A 24,348-nucleotide genomic window follows, 5' to 3' on the forward strand; every position below is an offset into this window, starting at 1 on the left:
CTTTAGGTTAAGGCTGGGTTCACATCACGATTTTAGTGTCTGTAGCACAGATACGATTTTGGAACCTCAAATCGTCTGAAATCGTATCTGTGCACCGATATGTACGTACCCATTAACTTTTATGGGGCTGCGGACCTGATCGTAGTCAGCTAGTGACTACAATCTGGTCGTTTTCCCAGCACTTCAGATTTTTGACACTGACGGAAAATGGTGGTCTGCCATACAGTTTTGAATCAGATTCTTTTTTTTTTTTTTTTTTTTTGCAAAAAAATTGTGCAATATCAAAACCGTATACAGTTTTTATATCTGTGAAAAAGTAATGATGGGAGTAGTAGTTTCCCTGGCTGCTGGAGTCTGAAGGCAGCTGGGGAAACTACAGTAGCACTTATACTACTACTCCCATGATGGAACAGAGTCTGTTCCATGTTTGGGTTTGTAGTACAGGGGCTGAGGGATCAATTCTGAGACCCAATGGGATCATAATTAATAACCAGGGGAGCGATTTATTTATGAAACTCTGCACTTCATATTCAAATAGCCCACTGGGATCCCTGAATGGCCGGCACAGAGTGGCAATTCATGGCTCTCGGCGGGTTTTTAAAATTATACAGTGCGACTCAGGGTTTTTCAGAGAGCTGTCCAGGGATCGCGGTGAAATGCCGCCAGTTTCCCCGGCAGGAGCAGTCCCTCCTACTACTGCTCCCATCATGGGCAATGTCTGTTCCATGATAGATGCAGTAGGGGGAACTAGTACTCCTAGTAGTAGTGGTGCCACAGCAGGAGTCCCGGGTGGCTGTGAAGTAAAATGTAAAGAACTGTGCACAACACCGTGGCAGACTACAGTTTTGGGCACGGAAAAATAAAAAACGCAAAAAAACATACACATATAAAAACTTACATAACCGGATTGGATATATCTAGTTTTGTACGTTTTTGTATGGTAGATCAATAATACGTTTTTCTATATGGTTGCATATGGGTTTCAAATTGAAAACGTATACTGCAGCCGTATATAAAATCGTGAAGTGAATGCACCCTAACCTCTTTTCCAGTGTTTCCCAACCAGTATTCCTCCAGCTGTTGCAAAACTACAACTCACAGCAAGCACTTGGCTGTCCGGGCATGCTGGGAGTTGTAATTTTTCAACAGCTGAAGACACACTGGTTGTAAAACGCTGCTCTATTCACTACCTGTGCTATACTATGTAGGGTTAGTGAAGGCCTTCATAGAAATTGTAGTTACTCCTGGTCCAGGCTGGAGTACCTTTGCCATAAAAGCCTTTATAAATGCACGTATAGCGACTACAGCTTAAGCTATGTCCGGAAAATTTCTGTGCGGACATTCCACCAACAGCGGAGCACTGGCAGAACATAAAGGCGCTAGGACCAATCAGAAATGTGCTGTCTTATAGCCCTGTGCTGTCACGATACTCTGGCCCCGTGGTCGTAACTAGAGATGAGTGAACTTACAGTAAATTCGATTCGTCACAAACTTCTCGGCAGTTGATGACTTATCCTGCATAAATTAGTTCAGCTTTCAGATGCTCCTGTGGGCTGGAAAAGGTGGATACAGTCCTTGGAGACTCTTTTCTAGGACTGTATCCACCTTTTCCAGCCCACCGAGCACCTGAAGGCTGAACTAATTTATACCGGGTAAGTCATCAACTGCCGAGCCGAGAAGTTCATGACGGATAGAATTTACTGTAAGTTCTCTCATCTCTAGTCGTAGCGCTTCACACTCTGAACCTCCAGCATTGCAGAGAGCTCACAAAGGTGGGTGCGGAATGAAAGATTGCGGCGTCCCCAGTGGCTGGCCCCCCGCGATCAGAAATCTTATCCCCTGTCCTTTGGATAGGGAATTAAATGTTTAGCTGTGGAGAGTACCCCTTTATAGGAGAAATCCAGCAAAAAAACGTATAGCCCTATCCACAGGACAGGGGATAAGTAGCTGATTGCGGGGGTCCAAGCGCTGGGACCCCTGTAATCACTGGGCGCTCCATTCACTTCTATGGGAGTGCCAAAAAGTCCCATCCTGGAGATTGTAGGAGGGATCCCAGCGGCCGGACCCCCCACGATCAAATACTTATCCCCTCTCCTGTGGAGTTCTCGTTTTTAAAATCAGACTTTGCAGCCATAGTTACAATGCAGCAGCACATTGCACCTGGCATGCTATTTGTGCTATGTCAGGAAACAGATGCTCTCACCGGAAATCCAAGTGAATCCAAGGACAAGCGGTGTGCTTATAGACCAAATGGACGGCATATAAGCAAGTAACAAAGTGGGACTGCCTTATAGACCCAGCAGCATAAGGCTCTAGAGCATTTCCCTGTTTCCGCTATTGTTTCTTCAGTAAAGCGCATTGTCTTCTGTCCGCTCAGCTTATTAGTTTTGTTTCTCCCCAAATAGGACACGTGACAGAACGTACTGACGCCTGCAGTTGTCTCGGCATACATTCTGTTGCACACCTGTTATGCAAATAAGGCACCTACAATAAGCATTAGGGATAACAATAGCAAGTTCTCTTTAGTCGGGGAAGGGAGTTTACAACTATTAATATTTATGCATCACCTTTTTTTGTATTTTCTTTATGGTACTGCCACATGCTTTGGCCTCAGAGGAAACCACATATAATTCATTTTATATCGTTAGTAGAGTTCCTTAGTATCATGAGCTTAGTTTCTAATGAGTGTGTCCTTAAAGGGGTACTCCGCTGCTCAGCGTTTGGAACAAACTGTTCGGAACGATGGAGCTGGTGCCGGGAACTCGTGACGTCATAGCCCCACCCCTTCATGACATCATGTCCTGCCCCCTCAATGCAAGTCTATGGGAGGGGTTGTGACAAATGCCACGCCCCCTCCCATAGACTTGCATTGAGAGGGTGGAGTGTGACATCATGAGGGGGAGGGGCTATGACGTCACGAGCTCCCGGCTCCAGCGTTCGTAACAGTTTGTTCCAAACGCTGAGCAGCGGAGTACCCCTTTTAAGGGTGTATTCACACACAGTATCCTGCACATATTTGAAACTTCAGACTTGAAGCTGTGTTCAGTTTACATTAAAACCTGCCGCATAAAGTAACTGTCCATGTGAATACACACTAAACTAGTTTTTCCATAAAGTGGAAGTTGCGCCTGGCTACCTCCCAGGGTTTGTGGTCAGCAAAGATGGTTGGCCTCTAAAAACAGCCGAATAAGCCTTGTTAAAGGAGAACTCCAGAATACAAAAATTGTCCTCCATAATGCCAGCAGTAAAAAAAATAGATACATATCTTCCTTCGCTCCCCCGGGGCCTCCGGTAACCGGCTCCGGTCTCTGCCGCGATCTTCTTCCTGGTTGTTGGTGGTGGGCTAGTCATACTGCGCTCAGCCAAGCACCGGCCGCAACAAAGACCCAACTGGGCCGACGATAGGCTGAGTGGCAGTGTGAGAACGCCACAAGACACACAATTTTTCACTACACCGGCACCTGCTGCCGGGGCCGAAAATTTCACACTGCCGCTCAGCCTATCGGCGGCTGAGTCGAGACTTCACTGTGGCCGGTGATTGGCTGAGTGCAGTAAGACTCGCCGACCACCGGCAACCAGGAAGAGGATCGCGGCGGAGACCGGAGCCGGTTACCGGAGGCCCCGGGGGAGCAAAGGAAGGTATGTATCTATTTATTTTTTTACTGCCGGCAGTTTGGGGGACAATTTTTGTATTCTGGAGTTCTCCTTTAAGACAATTGCTTAAAGAGGTACTCCAGTGGAAATGTTTTTTTTATTTTTGAACTGGTGCCAGAAAGTTAAACAGATTTGTAAATGACTTCTATTTAAAAATATGTATCCTTCCAGAACTTATCAGCTGTTGTATACTACAGAGGAAATTCTTTTCTCTTTGAATTTCCTTTCTGTCTGACCACAGTTCTCTCTGCTGACACCTCTGTCCATGCCATAAACTGTTCAGAGTAGGAGAGGTTTGCTATGGGGATTTGCTCCTGCTCTGGACAGTCCTGAAATGGACAGAGATGTCAGCAGAGAGCACTGTGGTCAGACAGTAAAGAAATTCAAAAAGAAAAGAACTTTAGATGCCATGACTAAGGGCCAAATGGCCTGAAATACATCGGCATCCAGAGGTGCTCCAACCTTGCACATATGCACTTTTGTCCCAGTGCTCATTTTTTCCTCTGCTTGTCTATGGACTTTTAACCTGGATTTCAATAAAGGAATGGTGTCACATAGTGCTGGCTCCACCATCTCCTTTGCTTGCTCCCTTGAACTTTGAGGGTGACCGTGCACGTGTGGAACAGGTGAGCTGAATCCCCTTTTATCTTCAGATTTGTAAATTACTTATTTTTCCAGAGGAAGTTCTTTTCTTTTTGAATTTCCTCTCTGTCTGACCACAGTGCTCTCTGCTGACACCTCTGTTTATTTTAGGAACTGTCCAGAGCAGGAGAGGTTTCCTATGGGGATTTGCTTCTACTCTGGACAGTAAAATGGACAGAGGTGTCAGCAGAGTCGAAGCAAATCCCCATAGGAAACCTCTCCTGCTCTGGACAGTTCCTAAAATGGACAGAGGTGTCAGCAGAGAACACTGTTGTCCGACAGAAAGAAAATTTAAAAAGAAAAGAACTTCCTTTGAAACATACTGCAGCTGATAAGTACTGGAAGGATTACGATTTTTTAATAGAAGTAATTTACAAATCTGTTAAACGTTTTTTAAATAAATCATCTGGTGCCAGAAAGTTAAACAGTGGAGTACCCCTTTAAGGACACAGTCATCCTGTGGTATTAGGATACAGGAAACTAACACTGATATAAATCCTCCTTTGATCGACCTAAAATCACCCCTGGTGTGAACTGAGTAAAAGCCCTCGCTGCCAAAATGAAATCTATGGTTACATGAAATGTGCGGAGCTGAGTAAATAGTGTTTTAATCTTTAGCCTTGGTGCAGGGAACACTCGGCCTCTATGTTCAATAACTCTAATGGAGGTGCTGACCCGTTTTCCTCTTACATCTGGGTGTGCGGTACACAGGAAATTCATCATGTGGAATTAGTCATCTCTTTATGTAAAGCCATATTTTTGGCAGTGGTTACCAGGGAGATGTTTTATTTCCATCATGACAAACTGTGGTCACAAAGAAGGCCCAGTTCACTTTTTTTTTGATAACGTATACAATATGGGGGAGATTCATCAAAACCTGGGCAGAGGAAAAATTGCTGAGTTGCCCATAGCAACCAATCAGATTGCTTCTTTCATTTTTAACAAGGCCAAATGAAAAATGAAAGAAGCAATCTGATTGGTTGCTATGGTCAACTGGGCAACTTTCCCTCTGCACAGGTTTTGATAAATCTCCCCTTATATACACATGAGAACTTCTAACAGGAGGAAAAAGTGGGATAACCATTGACCCCCCCAAAAAAGTAATGTATACAGGTTACAGGGTATTGACTGCAGATTGCCCTTTGTAAACAGGTGATGTGCCTTTCACAATGATTAAAGGGGTTGTGCGCTGCCCTGCAGTTCGGAGCTCCGCTCACAGCATCCGGAACTTCATTACTCCAAACGCTGTGTGCGGGCTTCAGTGTTCGCAGCCGCCGGGCGTGACGTCACGCCCGGCCCCTTCGTGACGTCACGCCCGGCCCCCTCGTGGCGTCTCGCCCGCCCCCTCAACGAAAGTCTATGGGAAGGCCCCCTTCCGCGAACACGGAAGCCCGCACACAGCGTGTGGAGTAATGAAGTTCCGGACGCTGTGAGCGGAGCTCCGAACTGCAGGGCAGCGCACAACCCCTTTAAGTGAAAGACTAGCCGATTATTCGAGCCTTGTTTAAAGGGGTACTCTGGTGCTCCAGCGCTCTAAACATTTTGTTCAGAATGCTCGGAGCCGGAGGTTGTGATCGGACACGCCCCTCGTGACGTCAGTCATGTCACACCCCTCCATGTCTATGGGAGGGGGCGTGTCGTAGACAGGCCCCCTCCCATTGACATGAATGGAGGGGTGTGGCTCACAAGTAGCATGGTCATGTTGTAAACAAACACCGGGTGCTGCGCAAGATTTCAAGGGGCCCCAGCAGCAGGACCCCCCTCCTTTTAGATGGGGGATAATATGTCTAGCAGCGGAGTACCCCTTTAAAGTGATTGTCTAAATGATTTAACTATTTTTACAGCTAGTTTTTGTGAAAATATGAAAAAATGATCGGTTTGCTTGTCTATTTTCTCCGTATTGCATCCAGCACCAATGCTGCAGCCCTCCATGCCTACTTTGCTTTTTTCCCCTATAACATTACCAGTACACATAGGCGGAGCTTTATCAAAACCTGCCCAGAAGAAAAGTGACCCATAGCAACCAATCAGATCACTTCTTTCATTTTTAACAAGGCCTCTGCAAAATGAAAGAAACAATCTGGTTGCTATGGTCAACTTTTCCTTTGCACTGGTTTTAATAAATCTCCCCCCATTGCCTGTAGATTGGGCAAAGTGGTGTCATGCTGGCTTGGCAATTTTGATAAGGAAACTCAATGTTACCCCCAAACTCTCCCTCCAATGTGACTGCACCCCACCAGCCTTGTAGCTCAGGTTAGATCGTAGCTAGAGTTGCAATACAGATTTTTTTGTTTTAAATCAAGATCTAGCTACCATCTTGCCAAAGTTAGAGAGAAAAAAAATGAAAAAGGTTGTGTCTTGTGTTCTCAAGGTGTTTTTGTAGCACACTTGCGCATGATGGGGCAGGTGCTGCTTGTTACTTGTTCTCTCTTCCTCTTCTTGCACCTTTCCTTTGGGATTGTCTTCTCCTTGTCTATACGCACAGCACCTGCTCTTATGCCCTTGTGCATTTGATGGAGTCTGTAGTGTCTTCAGGGAACAGAGAGCTTCAAGAAAACATCATTTGTATATCCTTGTTCAGTCTGTCAGGTTGTAGAGTGTTGGCAAGTAAATGTTGGGTTCTATTTTCTACGCTTAGTAGTGAACAGTCCCCTACCCTTTAGTCTCATGATGATCCCTGTCCGTAGATCCTGTTAGGGTATATGGATGTCATAGAATCCCTCCCTATGAGCAGAAAGCTCATTATGGTAGGGGGAATCCCTGGCTGGACATTGCTTTCTCCATGTGATTTTCCTTATTGAACTGTTTGAAAAATACCTTTTGTCTGATGAGATGCCCCTATTAATAAGGTTGGGGAAAATGCTGCTAGATCTGTGGCCCTTCTGTTTGTCTGCCCTACGGATACCCTGAATAATTACTAAACAAAATGCTTGGCAGAAAATGACTCATATCTTCAAATTGACTTCTGCCTATAAGGCCATGTTAGAGGGAGGGGCTAGGGATCGCCTGTTACTGCATCACTAACCGGTGATAGTGCTATGCGATACTGTGTGTTTTAAAGCATTATGTAAGCGATCAAGCTAATACTGCCCAAAGGGGACAAAACAAAAGCTGAAATTAGGGTTATAAAGTATCAAGAAGAAAAAAAAGTAGAATAATGTCCCCCATTCTCCCCTCCTTGGTCTTTTATGGCCCAAAATAGACCTGTTCTTATGAGGTTAAAGTCAAACGCCAGGCAGATTGTAGATACTAGGACCATTTAACTTACCAGGGATATTAAAGGGGTTATCTGGGGGTAGGATGTTATTTTTGAAAAATATTCCCATTCTGTCTGCTATAAAAAAACAAGACAAAAAAAAAAAAATTTACTTACCTCCCTTGTTCCGTCCCCCTCCCCAATATCCTGCTTACAGCCTTTAGTGTGATCTTCTTCCTGGTGCTGTGAGTCAATCTGCCACAGTTCAGCTTAGCCAATCACTGCCGTCTGCGGTGTTCAGTGATTGGTTGAGCACTTTGGGACATGTTGTGCCCCTGCACCAGGAAGACTACCTGGGCTTTATACGTCACATGAGGCCAATGGAACAATTGAACTCCCCGTTGAACAGTGCTGACATCTTTTCCTACGCATGTAGTGATCGGCTGGAGTGATAAAACAAGGTTTCTCAGTTCAAGGATTCTGTTCCTCTCAGTTGGCGACAAGTGGCCATAACTGGCAATTTGGAGGCATCACACATCCTACGTTACTGACTTGGTCCAATTTCTGAGGTTTCATGTAGCTGAAAAAAATTTGGCTTTTTTTTAACCATTTAATGAAAATGTGATAATTTGTAGCAACACCTGCTACTTCCTCGATTTGCATAACCTTATGCCTTGTCCTTTTATGGTGCTGCAAAACTACTATTGGTACAAAAGTTTTTGAAATGTTGACCCATTCTCTGATATCACTTCCTGCTGTGAAGCCATTGGCAGGGGACATGCCCGTCAGAGCTTCAGCCAATAGCTGTAGAGTAGGGGGTGATGCCAGAGAAAGGGAGGTCAGTTTAGAAGCTTGTCCTATCCAGCCCAGAAACATGCATTTAAGAACCCAGAGAGAAGAAATCGATTCTACAGAAGATGTAATAGAAATGATTTGTATGTTTGGCTGTTTTATGTAATACTCTACAACCCAGTGTTCCTGTGCCAGTCCTAAGACCTCATATGAAGATGAGTAACATGCCTCATGCTCCACCCGGGATGACTCATGGTACATTCCTGTGTGTAGCATCCATACAAAGCAGGAGAAACCACATGTCAGATTTAAGGGAAAATGCTAGTGAATTTTTTTTTACTTTTTACGTCTTTGCATTTAAATTGTTGTGTCCCCTCCCCCCCACTTATTATGTACAACATTCTGACCCTTTGCCGCACATTCATAAAAAGACATGCCCCAGAAATGTATCATGATGTGTATAAGTGCTACCGTATTTTTCGCCGTATAAGACACGTCTTATACGGTGAATGCACATTAAAACCTCTTCCCCCCCCCCCCCCCCAAACCTATTCTCGAAATATTGGAATCATACTACAATGGTCCCTCAACATATGATGGTATTCCGTTCCAAATGAACCATCGTTTGTTGAAACCATCGTATGTTGAGGGATCCGTGCAATGTAAAGTATAGGACAGTGGTCTTCAACCTGCGGACCTCCAGATGTTGCAAAACTACAACACCCAGCCGTTGGCTGTCCGGGCATGCTGGGAGTTGTAGGTTTGCAACATCTGGAGGTCCGCAGGTTGAAGACCACTGGTATTGGAGGTTATACTCGCTTGTTCCCCGCCGCTCTGGACCATCACCGCTCGTCACCGCTGCCCTGGATGTCGCCTCCCATCACTGTCGCCGCGTCCCCGGGGTGTCCCCGATGCTCCGGCAAGGCCTCTGCTTCCCCGGCATCCTCGCTCTCCGTCGCCGCCATCACGTCGCTACGCACGCCGCTCCTATTGAATGACGGGACGGCGTGCGCAGCGAAGTGATGATGACGATGGAGAGCGCCGACGATGCAGGAGATCCCGAAGAGGATCATTGCCACACTGGCAATGAAAATGTATAAATGTCAACTTTTTCCTTACCATAAAATGGCTAGCTCTAATTTTCTATTCCTGGATAACCCCTTTAAATGTTAGTGATGCAATGGAAGGCAAATAGGTGATTTACCCTTTAAATAAAATAGATTTGCATGAATTATAAAAAAAAAATATAATAATAATTTATAAAATAAAAAAAATGTGCAAAGCTGTTTTATCTTTGCTGCATCCAGTTGCTCTGATATTCCATGCTGGCTTTGTTTATTGTCCTGCGGGTATGACTTACCGTACCCATATATCCTGTAGCCAGTCATTTATTTTGAAGTAGATGGTATGAGACCACTGAGGCCAGTGATTGGCTGCAGAGGGGACATAGGAGTATAGGCACATGATCACTACAGCTGCCGATGGACGAAGAGATAAGTGTGCATATTTTTGTAATGTATAACCGGCTGTAAAGATTGTAGAGAATAACTTGGACAACTCCTTTTAAGCTAACTGAGTTGTCAACTCTTAGGCCCAGATTTATCACAAAACTGATATTTGTCCATAACAACCAATCACAGCTTATCTTAACAAGCTCTGGTGAAGTGAAAGCTAAGCTGTGATTGGTTGCTAAGGGCAAACTGATAAATCTGGGCCTTAAAGGGGTACTCCACTGGCCAGCGTTAACAAGTAAATGTTCCGAACGCTGTTTTCGTGCTGCTGGGGTCGGCCACGCCCCTCGTGACATCACAGCCATGTCCCCTCAATGTCAATGCAAGTCTATGGGAGGGGGCGTGATGGCCATCATGCCCCTTCCCATAGACTTTCATTGAGGGGGCGTGACCATGAGGTCATGAGGGGCGTGGCCGATCCCACCGCAGCGGGAAAACAGCTTTTGGAACATTCACTTCCGAGCGCTGGCCAGTGGAGTACCCATTTAATATACTGCAAATGCAATGTGTTACTAATTTTTGGCAACTTTAAAACTTATCCCTTTTCCTTAGGAGAGAGCTGTACTTGTGTATCTCCTGAACTCCAAAAGCAATTCCACTCAGAGAATAGGTGGGGCCGTTCTAGAGATCAGACACTTAGGGGATACGTTTTAAAGTAGTGGATTACCCCTTTAAAGCACATCATGTGAATTGACCGATGCAAACTAAGCCCATATAAACATGTTAAATGCCTGAAAAGTGGGTGAAAAAGCCCTTTTGTAATTCCGTTTTTGTGTTCTAGAGGTGGGTCCAGTGATGTTGGGAAGAGCTGTGTCTGCTCAGCGCCAGTCTTGACCCGCTGGCCCCACCTCCAGGACGCTCACAGCCGTATTACAAAGGGCTATTTTACCCACTTTTCAGTTCACCAGACAGATGTGTTCCCCATTCTCGTGTGGTGTCCCAGCGGTCATCAGACACTTATCACCTACACACAGGAGTACTATTAGTAGCACACCTTCTTTATAAGCTAGTTTTTGGGCTCTTTCGTCCTTGTTTTACACCTTCAGTTTTGTGTATATGTCTGAATACTGGCAGAAAAGTATGCTGATATATACCAAGGCATACCTGATGGGTATTCTTTAATGCAATGCATGTGAAAAGTAAAAATGTAGTCTTCATGGAAAAGATGCTATATATTAGTATTTTACCGCACTGTGTTTTTAGCCACCTCGGATATATCTGCTTATTAATTCAATCTCATGACTTATAATACACATGTTCTGATTCCCAAATTAAGGTTAATCCTTTGTTTTGTTTTTTCTGTTCTGTTGTAGGCTTTGACTTGGATGAAGCTTTTGAAGGTAAAAATGAGTCTATTACAATATATTTTATGTTATGTCAGTTAATGCAGGTCCCAGTGTGCCTGTTTGCGTGAAACCGCAGTCAAGTATGAGCATTGTGACTCCATTCTAACTCTATGCCACGGTCGCAAATAGCATAATGCAGAATTATGAGGCAGTTTGCATACGTGACCTTTAAAACAGGCATATTTGGAACCTTGGCTCTCATGATATGCCGGGGTTCCTATTCGTCGGACCCCCACTGATCAGACTCCTTTCACCTGTCCTTTTGGATAGGTAATACGTTGTCATGATTGGCAAATTTGTCTCAATATTTAAGGAGTTGATGAGGTTTTCCAGGGATAAAACTATTTATAGCCCATCAACTGAGAACAGAGCTAAAAGCAGTTGGCTTTATACTCTGAGTAGCAGCAATGCCAGGGTACTGGAGTCTTAGGTTCTATTGTAGTTATTAGAAGATGAGAATGCAGTCCCACTGCTGTGCCACTACATGGAGTACTGAGCCGTCTGCTTTCAGCTTTATTCTGAATGTTTTGCTTTCATTCGTCACTTTCAAGTATAGTCACAGGTGGTAGATTTGTTACAAAAATTCCTCCCACTTTCACATTGATCTAAATGGTGCTTTCTGCATTGTGACACTTACTTCTGATTTTTGGGCCCTCATCAACTTCACCTATTGGTGACCACAAGAAGAAAATTTGGTAAAAGCCTAAAAACCCTGTCCATAGAGATGATTCAAAAATAAATATCTGCAAGGCTTAAAGGGTTACTCCACTAGCCAGCGTTCGGAACATTTAGTTCCGAATGCTGTGTGCATGCTGCGGTGGTTGGCCACGCCCCTTGTGAAGTCACGGCCATCCCCCTTCAATGCAAGTTTATAGGATGCCCCCTCCTATAGACTTGCTTTGAGGGAGCGTGGTGTGACGTCACAATGGGTGTGGTCGACCCCCGCAGCACGCACACAGCGTTCGGAACTAAATGTTCAGAACGCTGGCCAGTGGAGTACCCCATTAAATAATAAACAATTTAATTTCTCTTCTACAAATTTACAGTCTATTAATAAAACTAAGATTAAATATACATCCCCTTGAAGAATGGAATAGATTATCTTGCCCATTGGAATGGATACAGGTCTGTATGTACCTGTTGCTGTCCATTTTTAGATCTACAGGGTGGGCCATTTATATGGATACACCTTAATAAAATGGGAATGGTTGGTGATATTAACTTCCTGTTTGTGGCACATTAGTATATGTGAGGGGGGGGGGGAACTTTTCAAGATGGGTGGTGGCCATGGCGGCCATTTTGAAGTCGGACATTTTGAATCCAACTTTTGTTTTTTCAATAGGAAGAGGGTCATGTGACACATCAAACTTATTGGGAATTTCACAAGAAAAAACAATGCTGTGCTTGGTTTTAACGTAACTTTATTCTTTCATGAGTTATTTACAAGTTTCTGACCACTTATAAAATGTGTTCAATGTGCTGCCCATTGTGTTGGATTGTCAATGCAACCCTCTTCTCCCACTCTTCACATACTGATAGCAACACCGCAGGAGAAATGCTAGTACATGCTTCCAGTAGCCATAGTTTCAGGTGCTGCACATCTCGTATCTTAACAGCATAGACAATTGCCTTCAGATGACCCCAAAAATAAAAGTCTGAGGGGGTCAGATGGGGAGACTTTGGGGGCCATTCAACTGGCCCACGACGACCAACCCACTTTCCAGGAAACTGTTCATCTAGGAATGCTCGGACCTGACACCCATAATGTGGTGGTGCACCATCTTGCTAGAAAAACTCAGGGAACGTGCCAGCTTCAGTGCATAAAGAGGGAAACACCTCATCATGTACTCCACTGGAAATGTGAAATTGCTACATGATGATGTGTTTCCCTCTTTATGCACTGAAGCTGGCACGTTCCCTGAGTTTTTCCAGCAAGATGGATACTGGAAGCCTGTGCTAGCATTTCTCCTGCGGTGTTGCTATCAGTGTGTGAAGAGTGGGAGAAGAGGGATGCATTGACAACTCAACACAATGGGAAGCACGTTGAACACATTTTATAAGTGGTCAGAAACTTGTAAATAACTCATGAAAGAACAAAGTTACATTAAAGTGATTCTCCGGTGCTTAGACATCTTATCCCTTATCCAAAGGATAGTGGGTAAGATGCCTGATCGCGGGAGTCCCGCTGCTGGGGATCCCCGTGATCTTGCACGCGGCACCCCGTTTATAATCAGTCCCCGGAGCGTGTTCGCTTCGGGTCTGATTACCGGCGACAGGTATCACGCCCCCTCCCATAGGCTTGCATTGAGGGGCGGAACGTGATGTCACACCGGGGCAGAGGCGTGACGTCACACGCCGTTGGCCCTGTGGTCGCTGGTAATCAGAGCCAGAGCGAACACGCTCCGGGGACTGATTATAAACTGGGTGTCGCGTGCAAGATCACGGGGGTCCCCAGCGGCGGGACTCCCGCGATCAGGCATCTTATCCCCTATCCTTTGGATAGGGGATAAGATGTCTAAGCACCGGAGAACCCCTTTAAAACCAAGCACATCATTGTTTGTTTTTCTTGTGAAATTCCCAATAAGGTTGATGTGTCACATGACCCTCTTCCTATTGAAAAAACATGGCCCACTTCAAAATGGCCGCCATGGTCACCACCATCTTGAAAAGTTCCCCCCTCACAAATACTAATGTGCCACAAACAAGAAGTTGATATCACCAACCATTCCCATTTTATTAAGGTGTATCCATATAAATGGCCCACCCTGTATTTTGTTTCTCATAAAATACACACTATTTGCACAGTGAGGGCAACTACAGAAGCTCGACCAGGTCAAGGTGGTAATATAGATGGTAAGTTATATGATCCTGAATAATCTTTTTTTCTCTTTAAGAAGCAACCACAAAGCCAACTCCACAACCTCAACCAGGCGTGGGTGGTGGTGGTAAGTAGTTTCATCCCTATATCTACCTGATGCAAGCTTCTATTTTACGTGAAGGCACTTCCATACATTACCTAATATATGAGGAGATGAGCAGCTAATGGATGAGTTTATTTTTATTTTATTTTTTTTATTTTTTTTTGTCTCACTGCAAACAACTTGATCACCAAATTAATGAGTTTTTGCTTGTTTGTCGGCTGATCGATGAGGCAAAATTGTTCTTTTAGCCTTGCTGGGGTCATTGTCCCCAAGTGTCACAATCCACCTACATTTAATTTTTTGGTGATAGTCTCCTTACATCGCCGCCTCCTCACCCAAGTATTTTTTTTTCCTCATAAAATTCAACACCTTTATTTGTTTGAACTGCAGCGGCTTTTGCGGGGCCATAGACCGCTGCCGCCACCCGCTTCTCTCCCCCTACCTGTCCTGGGTTCCTCCTGAGTCCAACCACCACCACCACTGCTACCCCATTGCCTCCCCGTTCCCCGGTTTTATAATTGCCTGTTCCCGGGGTCCGCGATACTTCTGCCTCCGGCGGCGTCCTGCGCTGTCACTGTGCATACTGACGGTGACGTCACGTTGAGGAAGTCACTCGTCATTGCACTGCACAGCGCACAGCAATAGCGCAGGACGCCGCCAGAGCCAGAAGTAGCGCGGACCCCGGGAACAGGTACTTATAACACCGGGGATGGTGGAGGCGATGGGGCAGCGGTGATATGTGGCCAGAGGATGGGGGAGGCAATGGGGCAGCGGTGGTATGTGGCCAGAGGATGGGGGAGGCAATGGGGCAGCGGCAGTATGTGACCAGAGGATGGGGGAGGCAATGGGGCAGCGGCGGCAGTATGTGGCCAGAGGCTGGGGAGGCCATGGGGCAGCGGCGGTCGTCTCTGGGCGGGGCGGGTAAAATCGTGAATATTGGTCGATCCCTATAGCAATCCTTTTTCTGTGAGAAATACAAAATTTTCTAGAAAAATGTCAGGGATGCCAACATTTACAGCCATGACTGTAGATGGTAAGTTAAACGATACTGAATCTTTCTACTGCATACAGTAAATACACTGCTCAAAAAAATAAAGGAACACTTAAACAACACAATGTAACTCCAAGTCAGTCACACTTCTGTGAAATCACACTGTCCACTCAGGAAGAAACACTGATTGACAATCAATTTCACATGCTGTAGTGCAAATGGAAGACAACAGGTGGAAATTATAGGCAATTAGCAAGACACCTCCCATAAAAGAATGGTTCTGCAGGTGGTGACCACAGACCACTTCTCAGTTCCTATGCTTCCTGGCTGATGTTTTGGTCACTTTTGAATGCTGGTGGTGCTTTCACTCTAGTGGTAGCATGAGACGGAATTTACAACCCACACAAGTGGCTCAGATAGTGCAGCTCATCCAGGATGGCACATCAATGCGAGCTGTGGCAAGAAGGTTTTCTGTGTCTGTCAGTGTAGTGTCCAGAGCATAGATGCGCTACCAGGAGACAGAACATCAGGAGACGTAGAGGGGGCCGTAGGAGGGCAACAACCCAGCAGCAGGACCGCTACCTCTGCCTTTGTGCAAGGAGGAGCACTGCCAGAGCCCTGCAAAATGACCTCCAGCAGGCCACAAATGTGCGTGTGTCCACTCAAATGGTCAGAAACAGACTCCATGAGGGTGGTATGAGGGCCTGACGTCCACAGGTGGGGTTTGTGCTTACAGCCCAACACCGTGCAGGATGTTTGGCACTTGCCAGAGAGTGCCAAGATTGGCAAATTCGGTACTGGCGCCCTGTGCTCTTCACAGATGAAAGCAGGTTCACACTGAGCACATGTGACAGAGGTTACAGTCTGGAGACGCAGTGGATAATGTTCTGCTGCCTGCAACATCCTCCAGCATGACTGGTTTGGTGGTGGGTGAGTTATGGTGTGGGGTGGCATTTCTTTTGGGGGTCGCACAGCCCTCCATGTGCTTGCCAGAGGTAGCCTGTCTGCCATTAGGTACCGAGATGAGATTCTCAGACCCCTTGTGAGACCATATGCTGGTGCGATTGTCTCTGGGTTCCTCCTAATGCAAGACAGCGCTAGACCTCATGTATAAGCTCATGTACCTTAACACCCCGTAGGAAGTCACCAGTAGGTGACGGAGCACGTCTGGTTCAGGAGGACATCTGTACATGGATTTTTTACTGCACGATCTCTGGTTCTTGCATTTCCCAGCTTCCTGTCATATGTGTGGATCAGGTTGTATACTATATATTTGTACTTGACAGAGAGTTTTTGTGACAATACATGCAGACTGTATAGATATACGAATATATTTGTGTAATTTGGATATATATTCAGAGGTGTTGTTAGAACTTTACTATAGATACAGGTGTCCTGGGAGGAGTCCAAGGGGCTCCCCCTGTTGTGGGAGGGCATGTTTATGCCTCTTTAACCCCTTAAGGACGCAGCCCTTTTTCACCTTAAGGGCTGAGCCCTTTTTCGCAATTCTGACCACCGCCACTTTACGCATTACATTAATAACTCTAAAACGTTTTTACCGAATATTCTGATTCTGAGATTGTTTTTTCGTTACATATTCTTCTTTATTTTGGTGGAAAATTTATTGTTTAAGGCGTTACTTGCATCCTTTTTTTTGTGAAAAATCCCCAAATTTCATGAAAATGTTGAAAATTTAGCATTTTTCTAACTTTGAAGCTCTCTACTTGTAAGGAAAATGGATATTCCAAATACACTTTTATTTTTCTTCACAAATACAATATGTCCACTTTATGTTTGCATCATAAAATGGACATATTTTTTACTTTTTGAAAAAATTTGAGGGCTTCAAAGTAGAGCTGCAATTTTCAAAAATTTCATGAAAATTGCAAAATCTGAAGGGACAGATGTTGCAGAACTACAACTCCCAGCATGCCTACCGGCTACCGTTTGGGCACCACTGTAACAGTGGTCTCCAAACCGTGACCCTCCAGATGTTGCAAAACTACAACTCCCAGCATGCCCAGACAACCTTTGTAATAAAGATTTTCTTGCACATTTATTCTGGTGTGCGCTTTATGGTGTACGGTTTTGTTCTTTGTGCTTTGATTTACTAGTTGATACTCGTGGCAGCACCCCCCACTTATTATTTGGATACATATATAGCTGAGCCTGCTAGTGTTTTAAAGTGTTAGGCTTCATGTGGCTGGAATGTGTCAACAGTTCCTGCAAGAGGAAGGCATTGATGCTATGAACTGAATCCGAATGAGCACATCTGGGACATCATGTCTCCATCCACCAATTGCACCACAGCCTGTCCAGGAGTTGGCGGATGCTTTAGTCCAGGTCTGGGAGGATAATCCCTCAGGAGATCATCTGCCACCTCATCAGGAGCGTACCCAGGCATTGTAGGGAGGTCATACGGGCACGTGGAGACCACACAAACTACTGAGCCTCATTTTGAGTTGTTTTAAGGACATTACATCAAAGTTGGATCAGCCTGTAGTGTGATTTTCCACTTTGATTTTGAGTGTGACTCCATATCCAGACCTCCATGGGTTGATAAATTTGACTTACATTAATAATTTTTTTGTGATTTTTGTTGTCAGCACAATCAACTATGTAAAGACGAAAGTATTTCATACGATTAGTTCATTTATTCAGATCTAAGAAGTGTTATCTTAGTGTTCCCTTTATTTTTTTTTGAGCAGTGTATATCTTACATATGCAGCTTCTGCTCTGATGCTAAAGAGCAACTGTTACTTGACTTTCTTATAAAAAAAAGAAGAAAAAAAAAGTTGTACAGGATAAATAGAAAATGACGGCCTTCTAAGGAATTTTTAATGTATCTTGGACAGCCCCTTTTATTGGTATTTAGAAAATATCAAGACATATTGAACATACCGTTTAAGTGAGGTGTTGACCACTTGAGACACACATGGCATAAAGATGTTCCATAAAAGTTCCACCTGTTCCTCCTGCAATAGGGCGGAGAAACATGACAAACTTTCCGGGATTAAATAAGGCTACACATTACCTTTTAGTAATAGCGGTAACATGGCTTCCGTGGGCTTGAAAATACAGTATGTGAGTTGTATGATAATGCATGTTTCATTTTTCATTTTCTCTCTGTTTAGAAATAACCAAGAAGCCAACTCCAAAACCTCAACCAGGTGTAGATGGTGGAGGTAAGTAGACCTATCCCTAAATCTTCCTGATGCAAACTTTTGTTTAACATGAAGGAATTTCCAAACACTGGGCACTACATTACATTACCTATTCTAAGGGGAGATGTACGGCTGATGAATGATGATTTTAGCGCTGCAGACGATCACCGGGTGAATTAATGCTTGCTTGTTTGTCGACTGGTTTATGACCCCATTACTCAGGGCGATATTGGCTTATTTGGCTGATGAACACTGGCCAGTGGAGTACCCCTTTAAATAATAAAAAATGCAATTTCTCCTACAAACGTACAGTCTTAAATATGCATCACCTTGAAGAATTGAATACATTATCTTGCCCATTGGAATGGATACAGGTTTGTATGTACCTGTTGCTGTCCATTTTTAGATCTATTTTGTACACATTATTTGCACAGTGAAGGCAACTACAGAAGCTCGACCAGGTCAAGGTGGTTATATAGATGGTAAGTTTTATATGATCCTGAATAATCTTTTTCTCTTTTTTAGAAACGACCAAGAAGCCAACTCCAAAACCTCAACCAGGCGTGGGTGGTGGTGGTAAGTAGTTTTATCCCTATATCTTCCTGATGCAAACTTCTATTTTACATGAAGGCACTTCCATACACGGGTCACTACATTACCTAATATATGAGGAGATGAGCAGCAAAGGATCATCAAATTAATGAGTTTTTGCTTGTTTGTCGGCTGATCGATGAGGCAAAATTGTTCATTTAGGCTTGCTGAGGCCATTGTCCCAATCCACCTACATTACTTTTTTTTGCTGATAGTCTCCTTACATCGCCTCCTCTCGCCCCAGTATTTTTTATTTTTTTCCTCATAAAACTCAACACATTATTTTCTCAGTGAGGGCATCTACAGAAGCTCAACTAGGTCAAGGTGGTAAAATAGATGGTAAGTTATGTGATCCTGAATCTTTCTACTGCATACAATCATGGCCGCAAATGTTGGCACCCCCTGATAGAAAAGGATTGCAGTAACATGTTTTGCTATACACACGTTTATTCCCTTTCTGTGTATTGGAACTAAACCAAAAACAGAGGGAAAAAAGCAAATTGGACATAATGTCACACCAAACTCCAAAAATGGACTGGACACAACTATTAACACCCTTTCAAAATTGTGGAAAAATAAGATTGTTCAAGCATGTGATGCTCCTTTTAAACTCACCTGGTGCAAGGTACAGGTGTGGGCAATATACAAATCACACCTGAATACAGATAAGAAGAAGGAGTTCACTTAGTCTTTGCATTGTGTGTCTGTGTGTACCTAACTAAGCATGGACAACAGAAAGAGGAGAAGAGAACTGTGAGGACTTGAGAACCAAAATTGTGGAAAAATACACTGCTGAAAAAAATAAAGGGAACACTAAGATAACACATCCTAGATCGGAATGAATTAACTAATTGTATGAAATTCTTTCATCTTTACATAGTTGAATGTGCTGACAACAAAATCACACAAAAATGATCAATGGAAATCAAATTTATCAACCCATGGAGGTCTGGATATGGAGTCACACTCAAAATCAAAGTGGAAAAACCACACTACATCCACACTGATCCAACTTTGATGTAATGTCCTTAAAACAAGTCAAAATGTGTGGCCTCCACGTGCCCATATGACCTTCCTACAATGCCTTGGCATGCTCCTGATGAGGTGATGGATGGTCTCCTGAGGGATGTCCTCCCAGACCTGGACTAAAGCATCCGCCAACTCCTGGACAGTTTGTGGTGCAACGTGGCCTTGGTGGATGGAGCGAGACCTGATGTCCCAGATGTGCTCAATCGGATTCAGGTCTGGGGAATGGACGGGCCAGTCCATAGCATGAATGCCTTCCTCTTGCAGGAACTGCTGACACACTGCAGCCACATGAGGTTTAACATTGTCTTGCATTAGGAGGAACCCAAGGCCAACCGCACCAGCGTATGGTCTCACAAGGGGTCTGAGGATCTCATCTCGGTACCTAATGGCAGTCAGGCTACCTCTGGCAATCACATGAAGGACTGCGGCCCCCGAAAGTAATGCCATCCCACACCATTACTGATTCACCGCCAAACAGGTCATACTGGAGGATGTTGCAGGCAGCAGAATGTTCTCTATGGCGTCTCCAGACTCTGTCACGTGTGCTCAGTGTGAACCTACTTTCATCTGTGAAGAGCACAGGGCGCCAGTGGAGATTTTGCCAATCTTGGTGTTCTCTGGCAAATGCCAAATGTCCAGCATGGTGTTGGGCTATAAGCACAACTCCCACCTGTCGACGTCGGGCCCTCATACCACCCTCATGGAGTCTGTTTCTGACTGTTTGAGTTGACACATGCACATTTGTGGCCTAGAGGAGGTCATTTTGCAGGGCTCTGGCAGTGCTCCTCCTTGCACAAAGGCAAAGGTAGCGGTCCTGCTGCTGGTTTGTTGCCCTCCTACATGTCTACTGATGTACCGGCTTGTCTCCTGGTAGCACCACCATGCTCTGGAGACTACGCTGACCACTGACACAGCAAACCTTCTTGCCACAGCTTGCATTGATGTTCCATCCTGGATGAGCTGCACTACCTGAGCCACTTGTGTGGGTTGTAGTCTCCATCTCATGCTACCACTAGAGTGAAAGCACAGCCAGAATTCAAAAGTTCAGTCAGGAAGCATAGGAACTGAGAAGTGGTATGTGGTCATCACCTGCAGAACCACTCCTTTTATTGGGGGGTGTCTTGCGAATTGCTTATTTCCACCTGTTGTTTGTTTCATTTGCACAACAGCATGTGAAATTGGTTGTCAATCAGTGTTTCTTCCTGAGTGGACAGTGTGATTTCACAGAAGTGTGATTGACTTGGAGTTACATTGTGTTGTTTCAGTGTTCCCTTTATTTTTTTGAGCAGTGTATCAACAATCACAAGGTTACAAGTCCATCTTCAGAAATCTAGATTTGCCTTTGTCCACAGTGCGCAACATTATCAAGAAGTTTGCTACCCATGTCAATGAAGTTAATCTCCCTGGGCTTGGTTGGAAGAGAAAAATTGATGAAAAGTGTCAACGCAGGATAGTCCAGATGGTGGATAAGCAGCCCCAAACAAGTTCCAAAGATATTCAAGATGTTCTGCAGGCTCAGGGAGCATCAGTGTCGGCGCGAACTATCCATTGTCATTTAAATTTAAATTCGCCACTGGTGCCCTGTGCTCTTCATATGAAAGCAGGTTAACACCGAGCACATGTGACAGACGTGACAGAGTCAGGAGACAGTAAATGATTACTTTCCCAATGCACAGAAAAATATCTGCCACATGAGCACTGAGAAACTCAGGAAACTTCACATGCATGAGTGCATTATATTATCAGCTCCTTTCATGAACTCTACTTTTTATTGCTTTTGATAAAGTGGGCAACCACGAGACGCGTCAAGCTGTGCATGATGTGTATATTCATTTCCTTACTATTTTTATTGGAATTGGAATAAAGAAGGATTTTATCCACATCCTGACAAACACTGGACTATTTTCTGTATCTGGCTACTTTTTCGAAGCTTAATATTTTAGACTTATTGCTCCTTGGAAGAACCTGTATTGACTTTCCTTACAAGACAGTTGTAGTAAATGCTTGCTTTTCCCCTGAAATAGCAACAAACTATAAAGGACCATTTCTTGTCTGTCTTATGATGTTCCTCTGTTTTACTTCCTGAAAAAGTAAAAATAAATTGACAGCTAGGTGTTACCATTCCCATTTGTTTCCTTTATACAGACTGTATATTATTGTTGACAATCAAACTGTGTAGAGACACATCAATCTACTGTTCAACAGGGTAACGCCCAGTTGTCAATTTAGGCGTGGTTTACTGTGAGACTTTTTGTAGCACCAGTGATTGATTTAAACATTGAGCTACAGCTACAGTGCAAGGAATACAATGAGTTATATGCAAACATGTGGTCTGCAAGTGTCACTTAATAGTTAAAATAAATTGGTAGTGCTACAGAGTCTGTGTAACCTTTACTTTTCCAGAAGTTATAACAGATGTAGTTGTACGAAAGATGCCTCAGAATTTCATTGCAAATTTAACTATTTAAAAAAACAGACCTGTCAGGAGAGCTGATAGGTTTTCTTTAATGCAATGCATGTGAAAAGTAGAAATGTAGTCTTCATGGAATAGATGCTATATATTAGTATTTTACCGCACTGTGTTTTTAGCCACCTCGGATATATCTGCTTATTAATTCAATCTCATGACTTATAATACACATGTTCTGATTCCCAAGTTAAGGTTTATCCTTTTTTTCTATTTTGTTGTAGACTTTAGCTTGGAAGAGGCTTTAGGAGGAGAAGGTAAAAATAAGTCTATTACAATATATTTAATGTTATGTCAGTTAATGCAGGTCCCAAGTGTGCCTGTTTGGGTGAAAACGCAGTCAAGTATGAGCATTGCTTTCAGCTTCATCTTGAATGTAGTGCATGTGCTGATCAGCTGATCGGCAAGGGGTCCAGGTATAGGCCTGTGGATAGGCCAACAATATATATATTTTTTTTATTTTATTTTTTTCGAGGCTAAATTGTTCATTTAGTCCTGCTGGGACTACTACCCCAAGTTTCACAATCCACCTACAATTCCTTTTGCTGATCTCTTAACACTGCCTCCTCTCACCCCAGTATGCATTCTCTCAGCCAAAAGACAACTTTCTTTTTCCCAAATCTGTTTTTTACATAGTAATATGCGCATGTACAGTAAAACAAAACCTTTGCCCCTCCAGGGTTTATTGTACTTGATAGGTGATAATTTTTCTGATTTGTATTACAGATGCACCCAGGAACCCTACTGTGAAGCCTCAGCCTGGTCAAGGTGGTGGTGGAGGAGGTGGTAAGTGAAATGCGGAGTCTGCTTGTCACAAGCAATATATGTTCTTTTTCTTGCTACTCTTCTTCTTTATATTTTATTTTTTTTTTTTTATAAATCACAAACGAATAACACTGATCAAATAAAACTACATAGATCAGTCATCCTTGCTGGAAAGGTTGGTTGAGGTCCAGTTCACATTTTGAAAATATAAAAAAAGGATTCTCAATGTTCAATTATACCTTGCAAAGAAAACTTGAGCTGTGCCTAAAAGGCTTCTCCAGTTTGATGCAAATAAATTCGATTATCCTTTTTTTTTTTTTTTTTTGCCTTTTAACGGCTGTTATCTGGACAGGGCACAACGGGCAACAACGGGTCTAGATGGATCCCATTATTGTCAATGGGGTCTGTTGGGTGGCCGTTGTTTTGTAGCAGGAGAAAAAGACGGTGCTTGCATTATTTTTTCTTCCACTATTCTCCCCGCGTTCCCTGACGGTCGTCACACTGCTGTGTCATGAAAGTAGCCATAGAGATGGCTGTGCGTGAAAATCCCACTAGATCAGCAGTTTCTATAACGCTTAGACTGGCCTATCTGGCACCAACAACCATGCAATGTTCAGCAAGTTGTTGTGATCACATCTGTATGCTGAAATGCATTGAGTTGCTGCCATGTCATTTAACTATTTGTGTTAAAGGTGTACTCCGCCCCTAGACATCTTATCCCCTATCCAAAGGATAGGGGATAAGATGTCAGATCGCCGGGGTCCCGCTGCTGGGGATCGCTGCTGCAGCACCCCGCTATCATTACTGCACAGAGCGAGATCGCTCTGCACATAATGACGGGCAATACAGGGGCCGGAGCATCGTTACGTCACGGCTCCGCCCCTCGTGACGTCACGGCCTGCCCCCTGCCATAGACTTGCATTAAGGGGACGGGCCGTGATATCATGAGGGGCGGAGCCATGACGTCACGCTGCTCCGACCCCTGTATCGCCCGTCAGAGTTCGCTCTGTGCAGTAATGATGGCGAGGTGCCGCAGCGGCGATCCCCCCGGCTCCCCAGCAGCGGGACCTCGGCGATCTAACATCTTATCCCCTATCCTTTGGATAGGGGATAAGATGCCAGGGGCGGAGTACCCCTTTAAGCAAGTGAACAGGTGTATGTAGTTACAATATTAATTGGTTCCAGGACGACCATTGTATGTTGAAACCATTGTATGTTGAGACCAGAACTCTATGGAAGCCTGGTAATTGGTTCTAAAGGCCCAAAATGTCATCCAAAA

The 24,348-nt window shown here is 44.2% G+C and overlaps 1 protein-coding gene across 2 annotated transcripts in view; it reads left to right on the forward strand.

Moving 5' to 3' along the window:
- The window catches only part of LOC130356836 (CD99 antigen-like), a 78,268-nt gene that overhangs the window by 22,991 nt on the left and 30,929 nt on the right, over positions 1-24,348 (forward strand). The window contains exons 2-7 of one of the 2 annotated variants that reach the window (XM_056558837.1): positions 11,109-11,135; positions 14,039-14,086; positions 18,188-18,238; positions 18,743-18,793; positions 22,529-22,561; positions 23,031-23,090. In XM_056558837.1, coding sequence (XP_056414812.1) covers positions 11,109-11,135; positions 14,039-14,086; positions 18,188-18,238; positions 18,743-18,793; positions 22,529-22,561; positions 23,031-23,090 — 270 coding nt within the window. Of the gene's footprint in view, positions 1-11,108; positions 11,136-14,035; positions 14,087-18,187; positions 18,239-18,742; positions 18,794-22,528; positions 22,562-23,030; positions 23,091-24,348 lie in introns of both variants that reach the window. The other variant, XM_056558836.1, reaches the window with a different exon arrangement.

Source organism: Hyla sarda, chromosome 2 (genome assembly GCF_029499605.1).
Source record: "Hyla sarda isolate aHylSar1 chromosome 2, aHylSar1.hap1, whole genome shotgun sequence".
Taxonomy (NCBI): domain Eukaryota; kingdom Metazoa; phylum Chordata; class Amphibia; order Anura; family Hylidae; genus Hyla; species Hyla sarda.